The sequence below is a fragment of the Hibiscus syriacus genome, unplaced genomic scaffold, assembly GCF_006381635.1.
Source record: "Hibiscus syriacus cultivar Baekdansim isolate YM2019G1 unplaced genomic scaffold, ASM638163v2 tig00110319_pilon, whole genome shotgun sequence".
Lineage (NCBI taxonomy): Eukaryota > Viridiplantae > Streptophyta > Magnoliopsida > Malvales > Malvaceae > Hibiscus > Hibiscus syriacus.
This window is the reverse complement of record NW_024062678.1, coordinates 1186558-1211811: the sequence shown is the minus strand read 5'-3', so window position 1 is coordinate 1211811 and position 25254 is coordinate 1186558. Positions and strand designations below refer to the sequence as shown.

Here is a 25254-nt window from a genome sequence, read left to right as displayed (position 1 = left end):
CTACGAAAATGCACCACAAGTATTGTGGAGGTAACTCCACACTTTAAGAAATTTTTATAGGTGTGGCTTAGACATCTTCAATTTAGTAAAAACAACGAGGTAGAATTCCTCTCTGTGGGTATCAAACTTGAAAATCAATCTCATAATTATTAAAATATTCGAGTTATATATAAATGAAACAAAAACTAAACGTTAGGTGTGATTATGAAAAAAATGAAAGTTTAGGTATAAAAACGAATCAAAATTAATACTTTAGAAACTAAACACTTAGTTTACCCTATATTATGTTTTATTAGATGTATGAGATATGAATGGAGGACCGTGCAATTCGAGAAATTGTTTATGAACCTTCTCAGTACCTAGGATATGTACCCAACTAATAAAATTTTAAAAGATTTTAGTAAGTTTTATTTTTTTTCTTGAAATTTTATATTTTTAATATTAATAAAATTAAATTTTTAAAATTAAGATCAAATTGATAGACTTTATAAATGTATAAGATTAAATTTATTATTAATTTATCTGGAATTAAGATTAATTGTAGTATCTACCCTTCAAAATCTTAAGAACCCTCCGAAGGAGAATAATTGTAGCCTTTGATTTGATTACTGTCAAATTCATCACTAACAAACTTTATGATAGTCTGACGAATTTATTTTATTTACTTACAAATAACAATCATTACTCTAAAATTGACATCTACCCTGAACTTAATACTCATACGTACTAAGGGTCAAAAGCATAACGAGAGAGGAAGTCTTCTTCGTCTCTTTCTTCTCTTTCCTCTCTCTTTTCTTCCCTCGATATTATTCATCATTTATTTTATGGTTATCCTTCCATTTTCAATGTTTCGTTTGATTAATTTAGACTGATTCGCATCGTTCATCTGATTTTGATGAATGAATCTCTTAATAAGGATTTTCTGCAAACACAAGACGTCGACCTTGAGATATGCTTACCACTTAAATAAGAAGGCCTACAACTAATATATCACATATTATTACCATCAACAACAATTTAATAAAATATATAAATATTAAAATCTAAATATATTACCATACAAGTAAAACAAAGTAAATATCATTGTCCCGTTAAAACATTAACTATGAAGGACTAAAACATAAAACTTTTAAAATATTAATGACCAATAAAGATACTTTTAAAGTTGTATGATCAAAATAGAACCAAATCCAAAATTGGTGACCACGGATGTACTTTACCTACTATATTCATATGAATTCCGAGTGCGAGAAAGCACCAGAACTGTACCGCTTCTTTTGTCATTGAACAATTGTGCTTTTTACCTCATCGTATTCGCAAATTTTCTTCCATTTTTTCCGGTGTACAAGCCGGCGGTTCTCGCTCTTAAACCACCGTTGGCCTAATACTATTTTCCAACATCATGGCATACTGCAGAAGGGCGAAGCTTGCCGCTAATACATTGCGCCAGAGTTTCAGTCCAGGGCCTATTTTCAGATCTCCGATTCGAGATTCGTCTTCAATAATCTCCCAGAACCTCGGGTCTTCGATTTCATCGAACTTTTCTGGGTTATTTTCATATTCTTCTTTCTCGCGAAGACTAGGAGTTTCTAATAATCATTGTTACGATCCCCTTCTTAACGGCGCAAAGAGATTTTACTACGTCGATCGATACAGTGTTCAACATTTCCGGCGACGGGGTCCGCAATGGTGGATCAAGAATCCAAGGAATGCGTTGATTGTTGTCTTGATCGGTTCAGGGTTTTTAATTACTGTATATTTTGGCAATTTAGAAACTGTTCCTTATACAAAGCGAAAACATTTAGTGCTCTTGTCTAAAGAAACGGAGAAAAAGATGGGGGAGTCTCAATTTGAGAAGCTGAAAGCGGCTTACAAGGGAAAGATATTGCCTGCTGTACACCCGGAAAGCGTTAGAGTGAGGCTGATAGCTAAAGATATTATCGATTCGTTGCAAAGAGGGTTGAGCCATGATCGGATAGCGACCGATTTGGAGTATGGGTCGCCGGAGAGTTCGCTCGGCCATGAGTTTGTACATGATACAGTGACGAGTTTGAGGAAAGGAGACGTGGGGATGAACTGGTCCCGTGAAGATGAGATTATCGATGATAAGTGGGTTCAGAAAAGTAGGAAGAAAAATCAAGAGGGAGGATCATCACAGCCGACAACATCTCATTTAACAGGCTTGAATTGGGAAGTTCTGGTTATCAAAGAACCTGTTGTCAATGCTATGTGTTTGCCTGGTGGGAAGATTGTGGTGTTCACAGGGTTGCTTGAGCATTTTAGAAGTGATCCCGAGATAGCAACTATAATTGGACATGAGGTATATATATATATATACAAGCTCATATTGCTTATTACTTCATGCTGTCATTTTTCTTTTATGGATATGGGAATGATGTCTTCTTAGTTGTGTTTATCTGTTAGGTTGGACATGCGGTGGCTCGACATATAGCTGAATCAATTACGAAGAATCTGTGGTTTTCCATCCTACAATTGATTCTTTATCAGTTCATTATGCCTGATTTGGCCAGCACAATGTCTGCACTCCTCTTGAGGCTCCCCTTCTCTCGGAGGTATCTATGTCAATTGAATTATATTGTACAAAAACCGAATTGGAGTTTTTCTAGGATTGAGAAAACATTGAGTTCTCTCTGAAATTTTGTTGCCATCAAATGGTTTGATTGTATCAAGCGGTTTCTTGGTAGAACACTGTGTTTCCGGAAAGTATAAATGAGTGGCCTTAGTTATACAGGTTTTATACTTTAAATTTAATAGATTTTTCATGTGCAGCGTGTGTACTGTATGCACACAGATATAAGTTTGATGCTAGAATTGGAACACACAGAATTCATGATCTCGTTATCTGTCGCAATAGATGGACTCATCTGTAGTTTTCTTTAATCATTTTTTAGTTTCAATATATGATCCGGTTTAGTTCTTCCAAGGTATGCATTCTGCAATGTTAATTGCAGAGCAACTACAATCTTTTGCAGACTTATTAGATTCCTTCCTGTAAATCGGTTACTGCGAGATAGAGTTTGAGAGTTGTGATGACGACTTTTGCGTTTGATTTTATCATCATTATCTTCTTTATAACATACCCCTTCATTGGGCAGTGAGATGTGAGAACTAAGAAGTCGGTACCGATAAACGTACTTGATATTGATCCTAATCCACTGGATAAACTGTTGCTTAAGAGATTCAAAGTGATGTTTTCTGTAGATTCTGGACTCATGGCTATGAACCTTTTCTCTTATTAATAAAATTTCCTTGCCTTTACGAGTTCCTTTTTCGGCTTTGAGAAAGTTTAAATTGTTTCTGGTTTGGGGTTTCCCTTATCCCTCAAATGTGAATCGCTAAAGCTCTTGGGCATGTCCTAACAGTTCCGGTCCATGCTGTAACCCAGATTTTCTTCTATTTGACACTAACCACAAATGTGTTCAAGTGTTGTTTAATTGTGCTTAAATGTAGAAATATGGCAAGAGGACTGATGAAAGATAGATCCCTTCGTTCTTTCCGTCGTTCTCAGTACTTAACCCTTATGTGATCTCTGACAGGATGGAACTTGAAGCTGATTACATTGGACTGTTGTTGCTTGCATCTGCTGGCTACGATCCTCAAGTTGCTCCCAAAGTGTTTGAGAAGTTAGGAAAGGTTGCAGGGGATTCAACAATGCAAGATTATCTGTCCACGCATCCTTCAGGAAGGAAAAGAGCTCAGTTGCTGGCTCAAGCTCAAGTAATGGAAGAAGCACTCATGATTTATCGGGAGGTTCGTGCAGGCCGTGGGGTTGAGGGCTTTCTTTAGGATTACCATGAAACTACTCCCTGTCTGCACTTGGAAGCCGAGCAGTCAGCCAGTGAAGTTTACAAATTTATGATCATCAATTGAATTAGATAGATATTTGTGCATTTGGTGTTTTCTGAAGAAAGTGAAAATATAGTTCCTATGAAGTCTGGAAAAATGTTTATTTCAGATGTCCTTGTCTAAATGAAATTGGAAACATGGGGGTGTGGTCTTTCTATAACTCTTGCCTGTCCTCTTTCTTCTACGTAGGGTTCGGATTTGAGGTTTCGGGTTATGTTCAACATTGCTGGCTGAAGTCTTAATATCAAGTAATGGTGGTAAAATGAGTTTGAGCTCGAAAAAACCAAGGAAAAGCTAAGTTTGAATAAAATTCAAACTCGAAAAGGCTTGAACTCAAAAGAGGTATATAAAATTATAACGAAGTTAAAGGTATGTAGCTTAATATTTTTAGAAGGAAACAAACCACTTATAAAATTATAACAAAATTTAAATGAAGTAAATCTATATTTAGAATTGATTCAAACAACAAATAGAAAATAACCTTGATTATATGTAATATTGTAATTGAGATTATATTTTTATTCTAATTGAATAATTTTATTTGATTGGTTTTCACCAAGAAAAATCAAAGCATAATAATATATACATTACTATAAGTTGTTTTTTTAAAGAAAATGGATGGAATAATATTTAAATATGTATTATTAATTAATTGAAAAATAAAAGTATAAATACTATAATCAAATAATCTTAAACTATATGTTAAATTATTTTATTCAACTATCATATAGATTGAAGTTTAAATTATAAAGTAGGACTGTCAAACTCCAATTTTTACAAAATATCTAAACGATGAATCTCACTCTTCTTGATTTTTATTTCTTAAAGTTTATATTTGTTATTTATAAAAGAAATAACACTCCATTCAAGTTTGAGTTCAAGCATGGGGTAAAGAGTAAAGACAAATTTGGATGGTTCAAATGTCTTACAATTTAAATTATCTATGAATTATTTTTGGTGTGGATTGTTTAGGGCTCAAAAAGTTTTGTTTCTTTTTCTTTTTATGTTTGGATTTTTTTTTTGTTATCTAACTGATTTTTTATGGTGAGAGAAAGATACAGGCTCATTGTCAGGAACGAAGTTATGTCTCGTCTTAGAGGTTAGAGGTGAGCAAAACTCGACTCAATTTGAAAAATTAATATATATATATATATATTTAATTTTGAATTATTCAAGTCGAGTTATTCGAATCAATTCAAATTATCGGATTTGGGATTTGAAAATTCCGAGTCATTTGAAAATCAAAAAAATATTTTGATAGTTTTACGATTTAGTCTCTGATTTGCTTATTCCTTCAATTTTTCCTTCGTTTTAAGTTTTTTTAACCAAATTTAAACCACATGCTCCTAAACCATTATAAAATACATATGTACTTTTAATTTCTCTTTTAGATATTTTTTTCATAATTTTCAATTTAGTTCCTCAATCTTACATGATTTCCTTATTTCTTCAGTTCATTCTTTATTTTAAGTTTGTTCTTTATTCTCATCAATTTCTCACTCCCTTCTACTCCTATCAATAGTTTACTCTCAAAATATATTCTTTGAAATTAATATTATAAATATTTTTTTATAAATTCATATTGTATTTGATTTATTAAATAACATTATAATATGAAAAGAATATGAAGAAATATATATATATATATATATATATATATATATATATATATATATCTTATATGGTTATAGAAAGTTGATAAATTGAAACAAATTTGTACCATATTACTATAAATAATTATAATTAAATTTGTATAAAAACTCGAACAACCCGGCTCTAATTTCACAAACTCAACTCGACTCAAAAAAATTTCAAGTCAAGTTCTAGTTGTAAAATATAACTCATCAACTCGAAATTTTTTTACTCAATTTGACTCAATCGAATACTCACTCCTACCAGTGGCCATTGTCCCCTATTTTTTATTATTAAAAATATATATGGGTAGGTTCTAAATTAGAGCTCTTAATTTTAGTTTATTTTTAATTTTCCCTCCTCATTTTCTATGGTTAATTACACTTTGCTCCCCTTATTTTTTATTACTAGTTATACTTTATCTCCCAAGTTGGAATCCTGGCTCCATCCCTGCTCACTGTAATAATATTGATGTACAACGGGTAAGGTTCCGGTGTATGATTGTTTAGATAATGAAAAAAAATAAGTGGTTAAGTCAATGATTTACGGTTCACCTTTTCTGATTTATACGAAGATCTATCGGTCGACTATGGTCCAGATGTAAAGGGGTAGAGCTGGTTCCCACCCTCCTGGAGGAAAAAAAGAGAGCTTCACAGAATTTCAGGAGGTATTTTATTATATATCTCGTATGTATATTTGATAGTTATATAGTTATCCTTTAGTTGAGTTGGATATAAGATCGTGAATATTTCAAGGCTAATATGTTTATTCCATGATCCAATATCCATTGGACCGTATATATTATTTGTTATTGGACTTTATGAGTGATTTTCAGATAAAACTCCTTGGAAATAGTAGAGTACGGTGGAAGATATAACAAGCTTCATAGTTCAAATTATTTATTTATTTATTGTAAGTATCAATCTAAATCAAAAACTTCAATTTAAGTACTAATTGAATTTAGAAAGATAAATTAAATACATGATTAGATTAAAAAAATAAAATTACATCTTTAAACCAAATCCGTATGCTTAATTAGACTAAAAAATTTAATACTAGTAAACATATTTATTTTACTTATTGTACCTATCCGTAATGGATACGTAATCGGTCACAGACAACTCCGTAATTTATTAATCTTTGTCTGCTATATGTTAACTTTGAAAGAAGAAAGAACAGAAATCATGGAATATGTTTACGCTTTACGCTTTAGTAGTGAACACAATTAAGATAAATTAGATAAAGATTGACGATTATTTGGTTTCGTGGATGAGACAATATGTCGCTTAAATAATGTTAATAGCTTAAATTTTAACGTTGTGAGAAATAATATAAATTAAAAGGATCGAGCAAAACTCGAAAAGATATCATTGGAGTCTTTGATCGTGATAATAATGAGACGATGACTACGGGTTATGCGTGACGAGACGAGTGATTATTAGTTGCAGAGCTTGTTGAAGTTTAAACGTTCATTGAAGGGCTTGGTCTTGTTAAAAAATCACCAATGAAAATCGATCATTTTGGAGGGTGACGCAATCAATATAGTAATCTGCTTAACCTATTCACGACCCAATTTCTTCGTTGTGAAACATTATCTTCAAGAGACTCGTAGCTTAGTGAATGAGTTCAATAATGTAAGGCGCCGGTATGTGAATCGGAGTGGAAATGCAACGACTCATAATCTTGCTCAATAAGCGTACACATGCAATTTTTTTTAATGTTGTTCGAGTGTTAACATCCTGATTGTTCATTAATATTGTACTATAGGATGTTATTTACATCTAAATGAATGAAATGATGTTCAATTATAAAAATAATTTTTATTTAAATTAAATTGATTAAATACATATAATTTAAAAAATCAGGTAAAGAATAATAATATAGCGCAAAAGTGCATGTGACCGTGAGCTAAGGCTGACGTGGTTATTGGTAAATAATAATAATATAATAGAGGGTTTAAGTTCAACAAACCAAATTTAATATTGCAAGTCAATATAAAGCTGCACATGTATTTATAAAACAGCCGTGAGTATCAATTGGAATAACAGAAAACAAATGGATCATCAGATATGTCAATGTCATCAGGGTTCTGGGTTTCACTTTATATATTTGAGTGATAATGAATATTAGACTTATATCACAAATAATTATTTAACATATATTATCTTTCTCATTTAAATAGTTTAAGTGTTTTTAATTAAAATAATTATTTAAAGTTATTTTTTTAATAAAAATAGATATTCAAAGTATTTTGTTCATACCCTTTGACAGTGTAACTTTTTAAACAACAAAGAAATTGAAAAAGAGTGTAGAACAAAAATAGTAGAATTTTAATGCGAATTAAGCAATCTCGGTGATAAAAGAAATGTTGTTATTCTTCGTAGTCTTGAATTCGAGCGTCATGGATGCTAGGGGTATAAACATTCAATGTTAAATGATTGAAAGTGTTTTTTAAATAGATATTAGCTTATACATAATCCAAGTCGATAAAGGAAAAAAAGAATTTTATTCAGCATAAGATTCATCGCTAGCGTACAATAGTATTAAATGTGGGTGGAAACATTAGGTGGATTCATATTTATATACTATTTATATTTGTTTAGTTTTTAGGTAAATATAACTTTCGGTATTTAATCTTGGTATTTATGTGTAATTACATATTAACTTTTTTATAGTGTACTTAGGTATTTAATTCTTCTAATGTTGTAATTAGGTAGTTCACTTTTTTGGGTGGAATTATTTTAGTGGTAGAATTGGGTATCTAATATTTTTTTTTTCATGCTTAGAATTTTAACGGTTAATTTTTGAATTTGTAGCAATATCTTCAAACGTTTCAATTTTTTTTGTCAAAATAGACATTGTTGGATGAAAATCGTTAGTTAACTAACAAATAACATCAACACATGTTGATGACGTAGAATTTCCAAGTGTTCAATTATTGATATGACATATGTCATGTCACTTTGGATGACATGACACATTCCGTATCGACAATTGAACTCGTGTAAAAATGTCACATCAGTAATATATGTTGATTGTTAGACAACTAACGGTTTTCATGCAATAGTTTCTATTTTGACCAAAAATTAAAATATTAGGACTAAAATATTTCCAAAAAAGGTAGTAATATAATTATTTGTGCAAACGTTAAAGTTAATTTTATAATTATACCTAAAAGAAAATATTAGATACATAACAAAACCAAAGAAAAATTAAGTATCTAATTTCACATAAAAAAGCAATTAAATACCATATTATACATAAATACTAAAATTAGGTACTAAAAATTATATTTAACTTTTTGTTTAAGTAGTGAATAAAGGGTGTTTAGTCCGAGAATTATAAGATTACTTGAATATTTATTTTATCAAAATATCCTTTTAATATATGTTCTTTCATTAAGTTAAACTCTAATATTAAATTATAAACATTTGAATAAAAACTCATAAAAATATTTTAATAACTACACACTTTTGAGAAAAGATACATTTAACATATAATTAATATAATTAGTAAATCAAACTTATATTTTTAAATAATTTTCATATTTATTTATATAAAATATAATATAATATGAATAAGAATAATGTTGTGGTTTCAAGTGAACAAAGATATTATTTTTTAATGTATAAGATTCTTTTTTAATAACTCAAAGTTAGATATTATTTTTAATAATTACTTTTTTTTAGAATAATATCATTTTCACCTCATAAAATTATAAATTATTAGTATATTAAATATCAAAAATATAAAATACTTTTAATTACTTAAATTTATTAATATTTTACTAAATCAAACTCTTTGTATATTATTATATGATTTTGAATAAAACACAAAGAATAAAAATTGTGACAGATTCACCAATGAGATTGGTTCAAGTGGTAAGCAATTTGATATTACCTAAACATGTCTAGGGTTCGTGGTTTTGTGTAAGCAAAAAGTCTCCACTCGGAGACTCACTCACTAAAGTCAGGTGTACGACATAGGTCGGTTCGAATTAGTCGAGACAAAAACTTGGGAAACCCAAAGGGAACAAAAAATAAGAATAAGATGGAATCGCGATATATTCAGGTGAAAATTACTCATTATATTAGAGGTATTCTGTCGAAATGGTAAAAAAGTACGATACCTAAGAATTTAGAAGTGTAATTATATTCTCATCATTTTAACCAAAAATATTATTGTTAGTAATAAAATATAATGTGTAATGATCTTTTTCGTAAATCAAATATAGTAATACAATTTAAAAAAATTATTTTCCTTGATATGATCTTTTCCACGCAATAATGCAGCGCTCCCATAATGCCTTGGAACAGACGGCATATATATTTCTCGCCCTCTAGATGGCAGCCCCTCGCTATTGACTCCATATCTTAACATAAGTTTAATGACCATTTCATAATGACTTAGTTAAACATTGAATAGTTGCAAAGCTTTGCAACGCGTGGTCTCTTACTTTTGCAACAAAGAGGCAAGTAAAATTCCTTGAAGTAACAGCAACCGGTTAGACCTTTGCAACACGTGGTCTCTTACTTTTGCAACAAAGAGGCAAGAATTAACATCAACTGATTGGTATAGTAAGATAAGACATTAGATATTTTTAAACAAGGTTAGGTATTCGAAATCTAACGTTTGTAAATAGAGCAAAATGAGACAGGAGGGTCACCCCATAATAGACTTCTGTAAAATTCAATATGGATTAGAGGATCAATAGACATGATATAGGTGATTAATTAAAAAATGCTTTAAAGTCGAGTCAAAGAAGAAAAATAAACCAACAATCAATTGATCTAGTGGGATAAGACACTAGATTTATTAAGCAAGATCGATGGTTCGAATTCTGACGTTTACGAATAAAGTAAACTGGGTTAGGAGGATCACTCTCATAACATATACTCTATAAAACTCTATTTAGATTATTATGTTAATAGATTAGATACCAATGATTAATTAAAAATAATAATGGTTGAAAATAATATAGCTACAAAATAAAAATATTAGTAGTAATTGATAAAAATAAATAGTACTAAATAGAATAAATTTATTATATTTTATTCATTATAGTGTGATCATAAGATGGGTCTCATTCTCTAATATTAACATAATATTTCATCATTCTATACACTTGATTGAGAAAGATGGAACACATTTCATATAGCTCTTTTAGGAGAAAATGACAAGAAAAGGAAGAAGATAGTAGTAGATTAAGCTAAACGTCTTTTGAGTAAAATACACTAATAGTCACTAAACTATACAAGATGATCTTTCGAGCACTTAAACTTTAAAAGTTATAAAATGATCATTAAACTTATTGGATTTTAAAAAATGGTCATTAAAAATTTTAAATGACCCTGCTCAAAATAGTTATTTTTGGATTTTGATATCAATATCATTCTTTAGGTATTGATATTGTATGAAATCGAGTTAAAATCTAGGCAAATTGTATTTGGAGTATCGATGCATATGCTTGAGGTATCGATAATGTCCCTTTTGTATCGATTCTAAGTTTTAGGTATCAATATTATCATTAAAATTGAATTGTAATATATCATTATCGATATCCTTATATTTGAATATCGATACCTTTTGTCTGGTATCAGTACCCTATACTTAAAAAGTCAAAATTTGACTTCTAAAATATTTGAGGAGATGATGGATGATTAAAAATGAGATAGTAGGACTAAGGAAGGCCTAAATACTTTAAATAATTAAAATATCTTTGAGAGGATTAAATTACCAAAATACACCTAGGTAGTGAAATTTCAATACTTAACTTTTGATTTGTAATCTACATTATCCTTTAATTAAATAACGTCAAAGCAGATAATTCTGATGCTTATAACTTGCTCACTGCACCTACTTCTATGGCGTCCTCCTTGCCCCCTGTGCTCATGATCGCCCAGCTTTTCCTTCGGAATTGGACCTTGGACTTTAAACTCATTAAACGAGAGAGCAACTTGATTGCCGACCACCTCGCCAAAGCTGCTATCTCCACTGATGGTCTCCCTCGTCACTTCCCTGAAGCTCCTCCTGCTCTTCATAATCTCCTTGATCGTGATATTCATGGGCCACCCAAACGATCTCTAATGTAGTTTGGCATAGCCTCCTTATTATTCAAAATAATATTAATAACGTCAAAACTATAACTGTAAACTAATTGAAATTAACCATGTATAATTCAAAACAAAAATAATAAGTATTTAATAATATAAAGAAATTAAATATTCAATTAATAAATAAACAAATAAATAACACAATGTGCTTATATTTAAGTACCAAATTATATTTATCCCTTTTTTATTTACGTGTGAATAGAAGAAGATGTAGTGGTCCCATAATGCCCCGGAACGGCCGGCACATGTTTTCTCTCCCTCTGGGGTCGTTATTGAATCCAACTCTTAGCATGAAATTCTTCCATCTTCATCATTTCATAATGAATTATTTGAAGGTTTCAATAGTTGAAAATAGGGATGGATAAAATATTTTATTTCAGATCAAATAGGAACGAATCATAATTGAACTATGAGGGGGCAAGTTATTTAACTTCAAAACAAATAGGGCTAAAAAATAATTAAATTATAAAAAATAAGAGATTAAGGGTTTAATTTCATTAATTTTAAAATTCAAAGGTCTTAAAAGTAATTAAACCAAAAAAATTGGGGTCAATGTTTAATTTTATTAATTTTAAAACTGAAAGTATCCAAAAAATAATTATAAAAAAAATTGGGAGGAACAATGTCTTAATTGTAATGGTTTCAAAATTACCAGTGATTTAAAAAGTAATTATAACATCAAGTTGGAGGGCTGTTGCTCCTCCCACCTATATTACGATTCCATCTCTGATGTCAGGTATAAATTTTAGAAATTATATTAAAATTTTAAGATATATAAAATTAATAAAATTTAAGGAATACAACATTAAATCATTAATTAAATAATAAAAAATGCTTAATTATATCAAATTATTTTTTTAAGAATACGACTATATTTTAATATTCCTTGTTATTAAAAAGTGTAAAATTATAAAGAAATGTAACCTAATTTAAGATTAAAAAAGGGTAAAAATAGATGCGAATAAAAATGTGATAAAAAACATAATATTTTAGGTTGGTCAGAAGGCACAACTTAAAACTTGACTTTTATAACATATTTTGTTAAAACCTAAGATATTATGAAAAAATCACATTTTCAATCGATAACTAAAAATATTATGAAAAATGTCATATTTTAATCATAAAAATTTATTCACAAAAATGTCTATTAATTATATATTATATAATTTTATTATAAAATAATTTTTCAATTTAATTTTCTTTATTCATAAATGAAATGATGGTTGATATGGACACTGATATGTTAGATTTGGCCTCCAGTCTACGCCCTTATTTGTCCATCCTTTTCTTTTTTCCAAGTTGTGAATTGCACTTTATTGACTATAAATATTAGGGTAAATTTAGCATTTAGTACCTAAATTATTATTTTTATTCTATTTTAGTATCTTAATTTTATATATTTTGTAACTTTTAGTTTATGTTTTAATTTGACACTCTTTGTTAAAAAAATTAATAGAATTATTGATGTGATATTCTTTCTATTTTTTTAACGATGATGTGTCATTACTATATGTTAACACATCAACACCATCTTTAATTTTTTAACAACAGACACCAAAATAAAACTTAAACTAAATATTAGATATGATTTAAAAGTTTAAGTTTGAATACAAAATCGAATAAAAAATAATAGTTTAGATACTAAACATTTAGTTTATTCTAAACATTAACATGATCGGGATTTGGACTGAAATGATTAAGAAATTTTTATTTGGATTTCATTGTTTACAACATCCATAAAATAAAATCTATTTTTCAGTTATTAATGATGTATACACATCATATTAACGTAAATGTTTAAACTTAAATTATGAATGTTATTTAATATTTTTTAAGTTTATCCAAATTTACCAAACAATTTATAAAACACACATAAATCTTACCGACACAACTGTTGTTTAATGGTTTCCGGTGTTTATTAATTCTGGATATCATAAATTTAAGAATTAAGAGCAGCAGTCGAAGATTTGAATATTAGATTAGCAGCCTGTTGGTAATAATATTCGATTGAATATAATAATAATATAATAAATCTGACGTGATGTATTTAAACACAGCATGTATTTAGACCAAGTAACATATTTATCTATAAAACTTTAAATTTAGAAACCAGTAAAATAAGCAATAATTTTGGGATTAGAAAATTCCTCACAAAGCATATATTGTTTTTTAATCATCAACCCATGTGCTCTAAGCTTATAAGTATCAGTCCTGAAACAGGCTTTGTTCATTAAGAGAAGGGAAAAAATGGATGCCGTTGACAATTATTCATTTGAGTCAACCGACACTGCAGGGAAAACCATCACTTGCAAAGGTAAGAACTCTTAATGTTAGTTTTCATCTGTGTTTTCTCTCATCACCGAGATCCCTGAATCCGGCGACGGATGTAAGTATAATTGTTCATATTAAAATCCGATTTTTTTATGTTGACTGTCTTGAAAATATTTTTGAATCCGTTTCTGGCTTCAGCGGCGGTAGCATGGGGTCCTGGAGAGCCTCTGGTGATACAAGATGTTCGAGTGGCTCCAACTCAGAAAATGGAGGTGAGGCTCAAGATTCTCTTCACTTCAATTTGTCACACGGATCTCAGTGCTTGGAAAGGAGAGGTAAAAGAAAACCCGATCATCATTTCTATTATATTTGACTCGTTCATGGATGAACTCAGTCCGATGATCCCTATGGTTTTTTTTTCTGTTTTTGTTTTGAAGAATGAAGCTCAGAGAGCATACCCTCGAATTCTAGGCCATGAAGCTGCAGGGTATGTGACATGCACCTTCTAGAAAGTAAATTATTAATATAAAATCATGCGTGCGTCTCTGATGATGATGTTCGGTTTCAGGATCGTGGAGAGCGTAGGGGAAGGTGTTGAAGACATAACAAAAGGTGACCATGTGATCCCGATCTTCCAAGGCGAGTGTGGCAACTGTACCTGCTGCAAAAACCAGAAAACGAATCTCTGCCAAAAGTTTGGAGTCAACCCATTGAAAAGCGTGATGCTAAATGATGGGAAAACAAGGTTTTCAACCAAGGACGGGAGCCCCATCTTTCATTTTCTCAACACCTCCACCTTCAGCGAATACACCGTCATCGATTCCGCCTGCGTCGTAAAGATCGACTCCGACGCCCCCCTCGAGAAGATGAGCCTCTTAAGTTGTGGTGTCTCAACTGGTATAATACACACCGAGAACCCAACTTTGCCTTACCGTCAATACTCTTTCCAACCATATTGACATGACTTAATTTTATGTATCGGTCAAGGCGTTGGGGCGGCTTGGAATGTTGCGGACGTGCAACCGGGATCAAGCGTCGCAATCTTCGGCTTGGGTGCCGTGGGACTCGCTGTAAGTCGGTCGCTTTTGTTGAACCATTAAATGCAAAGCTTGTTCATTGTTTTTGGACCCTTTTGTCACATACTCACATTAGCTCAAGTTTACTTATGGAAATTTAGGGTATGTTTGTTTGGTTGTAATTGATTTTTTTAGAAATTAAATTCTAGAAAATGAATTAAAATGTTTTCCGCAAAATTAATTACATTTTTCTGAAAAACATTTTCTGAAAAACGTTTTACGATGTTTAGAATGTGTTGTTTAAACCTTTTTTCCATTAGTGGATGAGTTTTTTAAATTATTTATTACAAATATTAAATACAATAAATAATATTATTTATCATAAAACTTTATATTATTATTTTAAAATATTAAAATAATTTATTTATTATTAAATATTATTTTATATTTTATTAATAAATATTAATTTATTAAAGTAATTATTATATATTTTAAAAATATTAATTAGTATATTTTAAATATCTTTATTAAAATATATTAGATTATATTAATATTAAATATATAAATAATATTATTCATTATTAATAATTTAATAATATTATTTCTATGAAATTAATAAATAATATAAATTTTATTAATAATTTATGATATATTATTAAAATAAAAATATAATATCTTATATTATTATAATATAATTGATTATTTATTATAATATTAAAATATATTATATTATTAGAAATATTAATAAATATATTTTAAATATTTTAATAATTAATATTTTGATTGAAATGATATTAATATATTTTATTAATATTAGATTCATAAAATATAATTATTTTGAGTATTTGTTTTTTGAAGTAAAAAGTTCGGAAAATGACTTACGAAAAATCAGACCATAAGTTAATTTCCAAAAAACAAAAGGAAATTTTGTTGACCAGAAAAATGTTTTACGCTGACCAACTAGTTTTCCTCCAACCAAACACTAGAAAACATTTTCCGAAAAACGTTTTACGTGAAACAAACACGAAATTTGAAAATAAATTCCGTGAAACAAACATACCCTTATACTTTACTAGGAATACATTTTTTTGGACGTTTCTGAATTATTCAAGCATGCAAAATACATACATATACAATGATGGATCAAGGGGAGCCGATATAGATATTCGGCTTACTAAAAATTTAAATTTATCATATATTTAATTTTTATATTTTTATTAAAATATATTTTTACCCTTTGAAATTTTATAAATTTGTTTCTTTATAAAATTTAACGGTTTGCCAAAAACATAAAATACTATATCCGTCCTTATATATATTATATAAGTATGTATGTATATGTATGCTTACATTTCTGATTTCCTTGGCAGTTTGCTTTTTTCAGAATCCAACAAAAATTAAGATAGTACATTATTTTAAGAAAAAGGTTATTGCAGTATATTTTTCTAAACTATAATTCTCACTTTAAATAAGTCTTTAAACTTTTAAATATTCTAATTTCATTCTTAAACTATAACCCTCATTTAAATTAGTCCCCAAACTTTTGAATCTTCCAATTTCATCCAAATATATAATTAGTTTCAACCATAGTTTAACCTAATTTTTTATTCAAATATATAATAATATAACTTGGCCTAACAATTTTATTAACAATAGATGTGATTAGTATATATGTATAGTTTGGGATAAAATTGGAATATTAAAAAAATTTGGGGACTAATTTAGGATGAAGGTCATAATTTGGGGATGAAATTGAAATTTTCAAAAGTTTGAAGACTAATTTAGAATGATAGTCATAGTTTAAAGATGAAATTAGAATAATTAAAAGTTTAGAAATTAATTTAAAATGAATATCATACTTTGAGGACATGTAATGCCATTAACTCTTAAGAAAATCATGCACTGTATAATGGTTGATCCCATGTGCTGAAGTAATTGAATCTGACATAAAATAATGAACTGGAATGGGGCAGGTAGCCGAAGGAGCAAGAGTAAGAGGAGCATCAAAAATTATAGGCGTTGACATTAACCCTAGCAAATTTGCCAAAGGTACTATTTAGTCCCTCGTAATATTATTTACCAAAGTAGTTTGATGAGTATAAAATACAACCGATTAATATAAGATTAAAAAAATTGATTATAACTAAAAAATTTACAAAGAGCGTAATTTTTTAGAGTAAAATGGATAATATTTGAAGTTGAAATTGAAAATATTATATTTTCTATAACAATATAATAAATTGTACGATTATTCTGGTCGCAACCTAAATAGCTACCGTCAATATATTTTCGTTGTAATTGAAAATATAATCAGTTGTAAAACTTTTTAAGTGGATATGTAACATTTTAGGTTAAAACTTGTCCTAGTATAATATTCTCGATTATAATCAAAATTATTAATAATTATATAACTTTTTAAGTTTAACGTGATAATATTTGAAGTTAAAATCCATGATAGATTAACATTTAGTTTACCCTAATGTAAGACATAAGCTATAAATGCTGTGGGTAATGTTGGAACAGGCAAAGCCGTGGGGATCACAGAATTCATAAACCCAAAGGATCTAGAAGTTCCAGTGCACGAGGTTAGTAATAAATTTGTGCCCACAAAAGGCCCCTGTAATGGAACTTGATGCAAATGGTTTTAACTGCAGAAAATAGGGGCACTAACATTGGGAGGTGTGGACTACAGCTTTGAATGTGCTGGAAACCTTGAAGTTCTCCGTGAAGCATTTTTGTCGACCCATATGGTAACTCATTTTTCATCTCTCTCATGTATGTATTTATGTTAAAAAAATATTTCTGAATCCGTAAACGTCGATACCTCTGGTTCTCAGTTGCATCTGTCTGTAATCCACGTTTGATGACACAGGGATGGGGACTGACCGTATTGCTGGGGATTCACCCGAGCCCGATGCTGCTGCCTCTGCATCCAATGGAGTTGTTTAATGGGCGTCAAATTATAGGATCCATCTTTGGAGGCTTCAAAGGCAAAACCCAACTCCCAAAGTTTGCCCAGCAATGCATGTGTGGGGTAAGTCAAAGCTCAACCCTCTGCTCCTCTCTGCAAATTGCTTTTGAAAACTCCAATGGGACTGAGTCTTCTTTGTTTGTTTCCAGACCCTGAACTTGGATGAGTTCATCTCGCACGAACTTCCCTTCGACAAGATAAACGAAGCCTTTCAGCTGCTAGTCGACGGGAAATCTCTTAGATGCCTTCTGCAACTCTGAGTTTTTTCCATCCATTTGCAGATTCCCTACTCCTATATAAATAAATAATATTGTAGTAACATATTTACGTGTCACTTTGTATTCTAGTAATGCAATGTCAAGATAATACAGTATAAGTTCATGTGAAATGCACAAATTTAAGTGGAAGGAGGAAAGGAGGGAAGAATGTTCGATAGAGCGGTTATTTGCACCGGTCACCAATCCAAAGGTTGCGCATTACCAGTTACAGAAAATTACTAAAGAACCACTCCATCTGTCACATAGCTTCTAACTACCAGGATGTGTGCAAAGAAAAGTTTGATTTGGGACAAAATCTAGTCAACATTAGTGAGTAATAATGCCTAACATCATTCAAAGCCTCCAAGTTCCATCCAACTCTATGTACTGTTAGTTGCAAGGACAAACAGAAGATGACTCTGGGGCAAATAACAGACGATCAACATGGGAAATATCTTTACATGGATGTGCGTATGGATTCTAAATATATATATATATACACACACACAAAAACAGATACTAAGTAGGGTCCGAGAAATTCAGCGCATGGAGAGGCGAGGAGTGCGTGGCCGAACTGGGGTCTTGGATGGACTTACCCTGATCATACACAAGAAAAAACAAAGGCTGACTGAGAACACAATCAAAATAGATTATTGATCTTTGGAGACAAATTATGGCCAAAAAAGAAAAGAAAAGAAGAAAACATCATTTTGAGTAATGATGGAAATCCAAGAATCTGACCTTATGGGCAGTGATCCCAGAACCACGCCGCTACAGTTGAGAGCAGCGATCGCACTTTCAGCCTGCGATTGAATAAGAGAAGATTACATATTCATTCACTCATGAACACTGAAGAAACCCAATCATGACTCATGAGATGATTTAAAAGGAGCTACATATCACTCGCCAACTTTAAACTCGTTTCAAAAGTTAGACAACATCTCCGATAAGCCGATGTAATTTACAATATCACTTGGCATTCCAATCCAAGACAAGTCAAATAATTCCTTTGATAGTGTGACAAACAGAATCATTTGCTGATCAAAAGCATTCTTTTCCTTGTCATGCAAGTTACAGTAATTAGCAAATAGCAAAGATACAAACAAAAGATTTTATACTTTAATAAGCAAAATTGCAATTGCTGTGCAAATGTGTACCGTACCGTAATGGAATACAACCTTTGAATCATCAGTAATGTAGGAAGCACCAAAGCAAAGAGTACAGTAATTGATACAAAAGTTGTAAGTGAAAGACAAGAACATGCTCTTCAAGGTTCATGAGCATATATGGCTCAATCTAACCCCATGTTAGAAACGAGAAGTATCACTGTCCCATTACTTGGGGAAGATTTAATGGACTTTCCCCTAAGATTGGTATGGAAAAGATCCATAAACATTATAAAAGTTATTGGAGTATAAAGGACATGCTGAAATGAAGCACAAAAGTTATCCTTAATGGACAGCACACATGGAAATCAACTTAAAAGGATCATGCTTCTATCGGAAACAATTAACCTAGCTACTTTGCATCATTGCATTGAAAAAGGGAAGCAAAGAATATCATCTCCATGCACAAGATGACACGAAAGACTCAAAAAATGCAGGGTCAATGCTATCTAAGTAACGTATGATCATACGCACAACTTTCCCGAGAAAACAATAATATGTTATACACTTGGTTTTAAATGCAAATTCAATAACAACAAGCAAAAGGCAGAATAACATCTATTGAGAATTCTTGATGCTTGACTAGATGGGTAATGCTTCGTGCTAACATTGTTCTCTTAGCAAATTAGAAAGTCAGATACTCTCGGAGACCCTGCCCAATAGTTATAAAATATAGTAGTTCTAATTTCCTAATTGAGAATTGTAGCTTACTAATCCTGTCATGGTTGGTGAATTGCTAATTATATTTCACAACCATTTGGAATAAAGCTCTTGGCAACATGCTAACAGATAAAATTTGATGGTAGCAATTGTTGCTATTTTTTCAAGCAACTCCAAGGTGAATTCAAAGGGAAAGATGTTCCAATATGCTTCCCTCAATATCTCAATTGAGTACCCTAAAAGCCCTTAAGCTTCTTATAATATTAAGAAAAAATCAGAAGGAATGGAAGATCCAAACACAACAAGAATTCTTTAAACGTTCCTCTCTGAACTTTAACAAGAACTTCCCGAAGATAAGGAGGAAAGGACCATTTTGGGTATTACCCAAGAATCAACTGAATGGAACAATATTCAGTTTCGTTTCACTACCTTGCCTTCTGTTCTTGTTTCCCCTACTTCCTACTAAAACAAGCCTGAACTTTGTAACAAAATTTTAGGTTGGAAAAGGATCGGAAACCCCACTATTTAGAGCTAATACAAACTTCATCTTCACTGTCTAGCCTAAATCCTTTAAGAGCTAAAAAGTACACCCTCATTTATCTCATCAAACCGTCAGAAACTAGAGAAAACTTGTTCAGGAATGTTCAAAAAATTGTGTGAATGAAGATGAAGAAACAATTACCATTACAAACTCAACAAAAGCAATGCGAGTTGAATGGTGATAGTCACCTAGCAACCTTAGGCGATAAACCTACATCAGAAAAGATGTCCATTTAAATGCATTCCCGCATAGGTTTTGATGTGATAAATAGAAGAAACATAACAGTGCGTATTCATGGAATAACAAACCTCCCCACAAACTGTTTCAAAAAAGAGTTTAATATCAGCTTGGGTAATCTGCACAGAGTAAAATCATATAATTATTGTAAAGGGCCTTTTTTGTTGGTGATCGGGATTATTATTCATAGTCAGCATTTCAAAATGCAAAAAGCACCTCACCTTCTTGTCGATGTTCGTACAGTAGATAGTTCTTGCACACATCTGGCGTTCATCTTCATTCTGGAATCGAAATTACAAATTACAAATATTAAAAAAGAAAAAAACCGAATAGGTGAGGAGAATGAATTTTGCTTCAAAGACTCAGTTATCAACGAGTTCCAGTACAATAAATGGCAGCAATGGGCCTCACCCTCGGCAAAAATGTTGGGTTAACAGGTGCAATAGCTGTTTTCGAAGGTAGCACCCTAACTGGGTAGAATCCAAGCATGGTCCCTGCCAGATTCAGAGCAGCTCGTGCACCTTCTGCACAGCCAAACCACCATGCAGTAAAGCATATAAATAACAAGTTTTACAGCTATAGTCTCAATCCCCTAAATTATGCATCAAATAACTCTAGAAACATCACCTTCATCAGTGAACTCAATAAAGGCAAAACGAAGTACAGAATTTGGATCACCACAAATGCGGCAGTCAACCACCTTCATAAGAAACAAAATTCATTGAGATACATCGTTTTGATGAAAACTGTTAAAACAAGCAAAGAACACATATCACCTGCCCACAACTCACAAATAAACCAGCAAGCTGCTCTTCAGTGACCTACATCCGGACAAGCAAGACTACATGAATCCAAAAGAACAAAGAGCAGAGATTACAGAACCAATTGCAGCATCCTAACAAACTCAAAATGCCGACTATACATACCTGTTGATCAATATCAGACACATAAACAGTTCTACGGATAATCTCCTCTGACTGGGCCATACTTGTCCTGTTGTTCAATCTCCCTTTACCTTGATTGAAAATTTTCTTCTGAAAAAAGTACAAAATCAGTGAACAAAACCATGAGATTAGCTGATGTTCTCCTGTATAATTGAGATGATGTATGATAGAAATTTGCTAATATTTGGAAATTGAACATTGAAATTTCATACTGCTTAAGATGTACATTAACAGACACCTCTACTAAACCAAAGAAACACACAAATTTCTTATGCAGATGCCAAAAGCATATCACATCTAAAAAGAAAATCTTGATGCTTGAAGATCTTCATCCTCCAAACCCTGAACAAAGCAATTTTATTCATTTTGTTCTATACTAATTTTTCACTCCAAGATGACTAATGATCTTAATTTAACAGTAAACAAAGCAACCAATAAAAAAAAGGGTTTTTGATGGCATACCTGCCTACCAGCACCGTTGCCATTTGCCTGGCCATTCCTTGAGATGTTATTGTTGTTTTGCAGAAAATAGTTGTTAGTGAAAAACCCTCCATTGAGTCCATGGTCAGCAACTGAATGAGGCACGAACTCTTCAGCCATGGGGTTAAGCTTAGAGAACAGGTTCTTGCAACTCCCTCATCTCTCTCTTGAAGCTATCCCCAACTTCATCCCCAGCACCACCATTGTTCCTCTGTAAATCCCCACCGTTGGATTGAGGATGGCTAACACCGATCTTGTTGTATAACCCCTGATCATCCTGGTGTAAGCTCGGATCAATCCTTGACCGAACTCGGTTTTGCTTTGACTGATCCTGATCGTTTGATGCCACTGCTGTTGCAGCTGCATCTTGGTTCGAAGCATTCTCAACAACTGCCATGGCCTGATGATTATTCCTAAAACACAAAAGACCTGAAATTTATAAACCCCCCCCCCCAAAACACACACACACAAAAACAAAAACAAAAGGATGAACTTTAAAAAAAATCAAGTTTGAAATGTTGGGAATATAAAAATGGTGGAATCGTCTCGGAACTATGCAGAGTATACATTAATCTTCCATTGATGATGGAAAAAACTACAAGCTCACCTCGAGATGACAACGGAGAAAACGAAATGGAAATAAATAACAGCAGAAAACAAAGTAAGGGGCAGTCAAAAAAAGGAAAGATCTTCCATTTCTTACGGCGTTTGTTGAAAGAAGAATACAAAACAATATTTTACACTCTTTTTTTTTCTTAGATGGCTATGTATGTATGCATGTATGACATTATATGATATGTATGTAGTACGAAGCTTTGGCGACATCCATCACTCCTCTACACTATGACGTGTGGTGTGGTTATTGGTTAATATTGTTTACCGTCACACCACTGAGGTACTGTTTCAGATTTTGAGGTTGAAGATTTAGGTAGATAGGATTAACAAACACAAAGATAGGTGGCTGGTCTGATAAATTTGAAAATTGGAAGTTAAAAGATTTTACTAGGATAATATTTTTGGAACAATACTTATTTTATAATGATATCTAATCAATTTTATTTATAAAACATGAATTCTTTTTTATAATTTTTTTTGGATAAGTAAAATTTTATTCATCCAAAAGAAAGCAGCAGGGCTGCTACAAAGAACAATATGACTACAATATCAGCCCCCAATTGAGGCACAACTGACTATTTACAGCATCAGACCTATTCATATGACATCTATGAAGCTTGATTCTAACAGTCTCACTAATTCTATTTACAATTAAGTCAGTCGAGCGAGTCACTCCTCTAAAACATCTGTGATTTCGCTCCTCCCAGATAAAGTAGACAAAACTAGTCCAAGCTAACTTGAGAATATAAATCAAGAGGGATTTACCTTTAAAGTTCAGGACCATCCAGCGTATAGCATCATCCCAGCAACTCGGCAGTTGGTAATGCAAACCATAAAAGTTCATAATAGAGCGCCAAACCTCACAAGAATAGGAGCATTCCAGGAACAGATGGTTACGAGTTTCCTGACTAGCCCCACACAGACCACATAGATTGTCAGTCACAATACCAAAACGCCCAAGTATGTCCTTTGTTGTCAGTCTATCCAGCATCACCATCCAAGCAACCATAGAGAATTTAGGAACATGAGCTGGGAACCAGATCAGCCGATGCCAGTCAACCTTTTCTCTCCTTTGTCTAATATTTTCCCAAATCCAACTGCCCTTAATCTGTGACAGATTGGCCATAGAACAGAAAAGTCTTCTAACTTCCTCTCTCATTTTGATCAGCTTGCGGAGAGTCCAACTAAATTGAGCTTTACTATCAACCTCCCAGTAGTGTACTGATTTAAAACAGTAAGATTTTACCCAGGCAATCCATAAGGACCCCTCCCCAGCAAGAATGTTTTTAATAAGCATGAAACAACAAGCCTTGCTCCAATCAGCCAGCTTCCTAAGGCCCAAACCACCCTCAGATTTAAGGGTACAAATCTGATTCCAGCTGACTCTAGCCCCTCTTGCTGAAGTATCACTGCCCTTCCAAAAGAACCTCAAGCAAATTTTCTCAATATCCCTCATAACCCCTTTAGGCAGAATAACCTGCCTGCACCAGTAACCAAATATACTGAAAATGACAGACTTCACAAGCTGCAATCTACCACCAAAGCTGAGTTTCCTACTAGACCAATTGTCAATTCTACCTTTGATTTTCACAAGCAAGGCAGAACAGTCCTTACTTGAGAGCTTTCGAGTGACCAAGGGTATCCCAAGGTATCTAACAGGAAGCTGGCCTAACTTAAAACCAGTAGCACTCTGGATCACTTCAAGCTCATCCCTAGCCACTCCACAAGCAAACAACTCAGACTTTAAAGCATTCAACTTAAGACCTGAGATCTCATAAAACTTTTCAAGCGTACTAACTACTCCCAATATAGCATCCAAAGACCCATGGCAAAACAATAACAAATCATCAGCAAAACAAAGATGAGTGAGGGGAATTCTTTTGCACTTAGGGTGAAATCTGAACACACCATTCATTGCTGCAGCATCCAAAGGGTAGATAGAACATTCATAACGATAACAAAGAGATAAGGGGATAGAGGATCCCCCTGCCTTACCCCCTTTGCACCCTTAAAAAAACCCCACCAAGCTCCCATTCAAAGAAATTGAATAGCGAGGAGTAGTGATGCAAGCTTTTATCCATCCACAAAAAACCTCAGGTAAACCCATAGCTTCCAAAACAATCATCAAGAAATCCCAACCAATTGAATCAAAGGCCTTATGCAAGTCAACTTTAATAGTGCATCTAGGAGATAAATTCTTCCTAGAGTATCCCTTTACAATTTCTTGAGCAAGCAAAGTGTTATCAGCTATGTTTCTTCCCTTAACAAATGCTGACTGGTTAAGGGATATCATGTCAGGGAAAAATAAAGCTAATCTAGAAACCAAAATTCTAGTGATGGTCTTGTAAAACACAGAGCAACATGAGATAGGCCTAAAATCCTTAGCCATGCATGCATTTAAGGATTTAGGAGCTAAGACTAGGACAGTGGCATTGAAAGCAGGCAAGATGGTTAAAGTTTGAAAAAAGTACCTTACAGCCTTCA

The 25254-nt window shown here is 32.0% G+C and overlaps 3 protein-coding genes and 1 pseudogene across 3 annotated transcripts; 2 read left to right on the top strand and 2 right to left on the bottom strand.

Annotated features, from left to right (window-relative positions):
* The first annotated feature begins 1374 nt into the window (after positions 1–1374).
* On the top strand, positions 1375–12537 carry LOC120117309. The gene is made up of 4 exons (XM_039137600.1): positions 1375–2320; positions 2425–2573; positions 3558–3915; positions 12528–12537. The coding sequence occupies exons 1-3, from the start codon at positions 1403–1405 to the stop codon at positions 3805–3807; spliced, it is 1317 nt and encodes a 438-aa protein (XP_038993531.1). The 5' UTR covers positions 1375–1402; the 3' UTR covers positions 3808–3915; positions 12528–12537.
* A 1302-nt stretch (positions 12538–13839) lies between these two features.
* On the top strand, positions 13840–18174 carry LOC120117310 (alcohol dehydrogenase-like 4). Its single transcript, XM_039137601.1, has 10 exons — positions 13840–13926; positions 14082–14218; positions 14321–14370; positions 14452–14780; positions 14871–14953; positions 16873–16948; positions 17423–17484; positions 17554–17649; positions 17772–17933; positions 18020–18174. Exons 1-10 carry the CDS (start codon positions 13860–13862, stop codon positions 18128–18130), a joined length of 1173 nt encoding a protein of 390 aa, XP_038993532.1. The 5' UTR covers positions 13840–13859; the 3' UTR covers positions 18131–18174.
* Positions 18175–18431: 257 nt separating this feature from the next.
* LOC120117312 lies at positions 18432–22604 on the bottom strand (annotated as a pseudogene).
* Positions 22605–23311: 707 nt separating this feature from the next.
* On the bottom strand, positions 23312–24685 carry LOC120117178. Its single transcript, XM_039137484.1, has one exon. It carries the CDS (start codon positions 24683–24685, stop codon positions 23312–23314), a length of 1374 nt encoding a protein of 457 aa, XP_038993415.1.
* Positions 24686–25254: the final 569 nt, after the last annotated feature.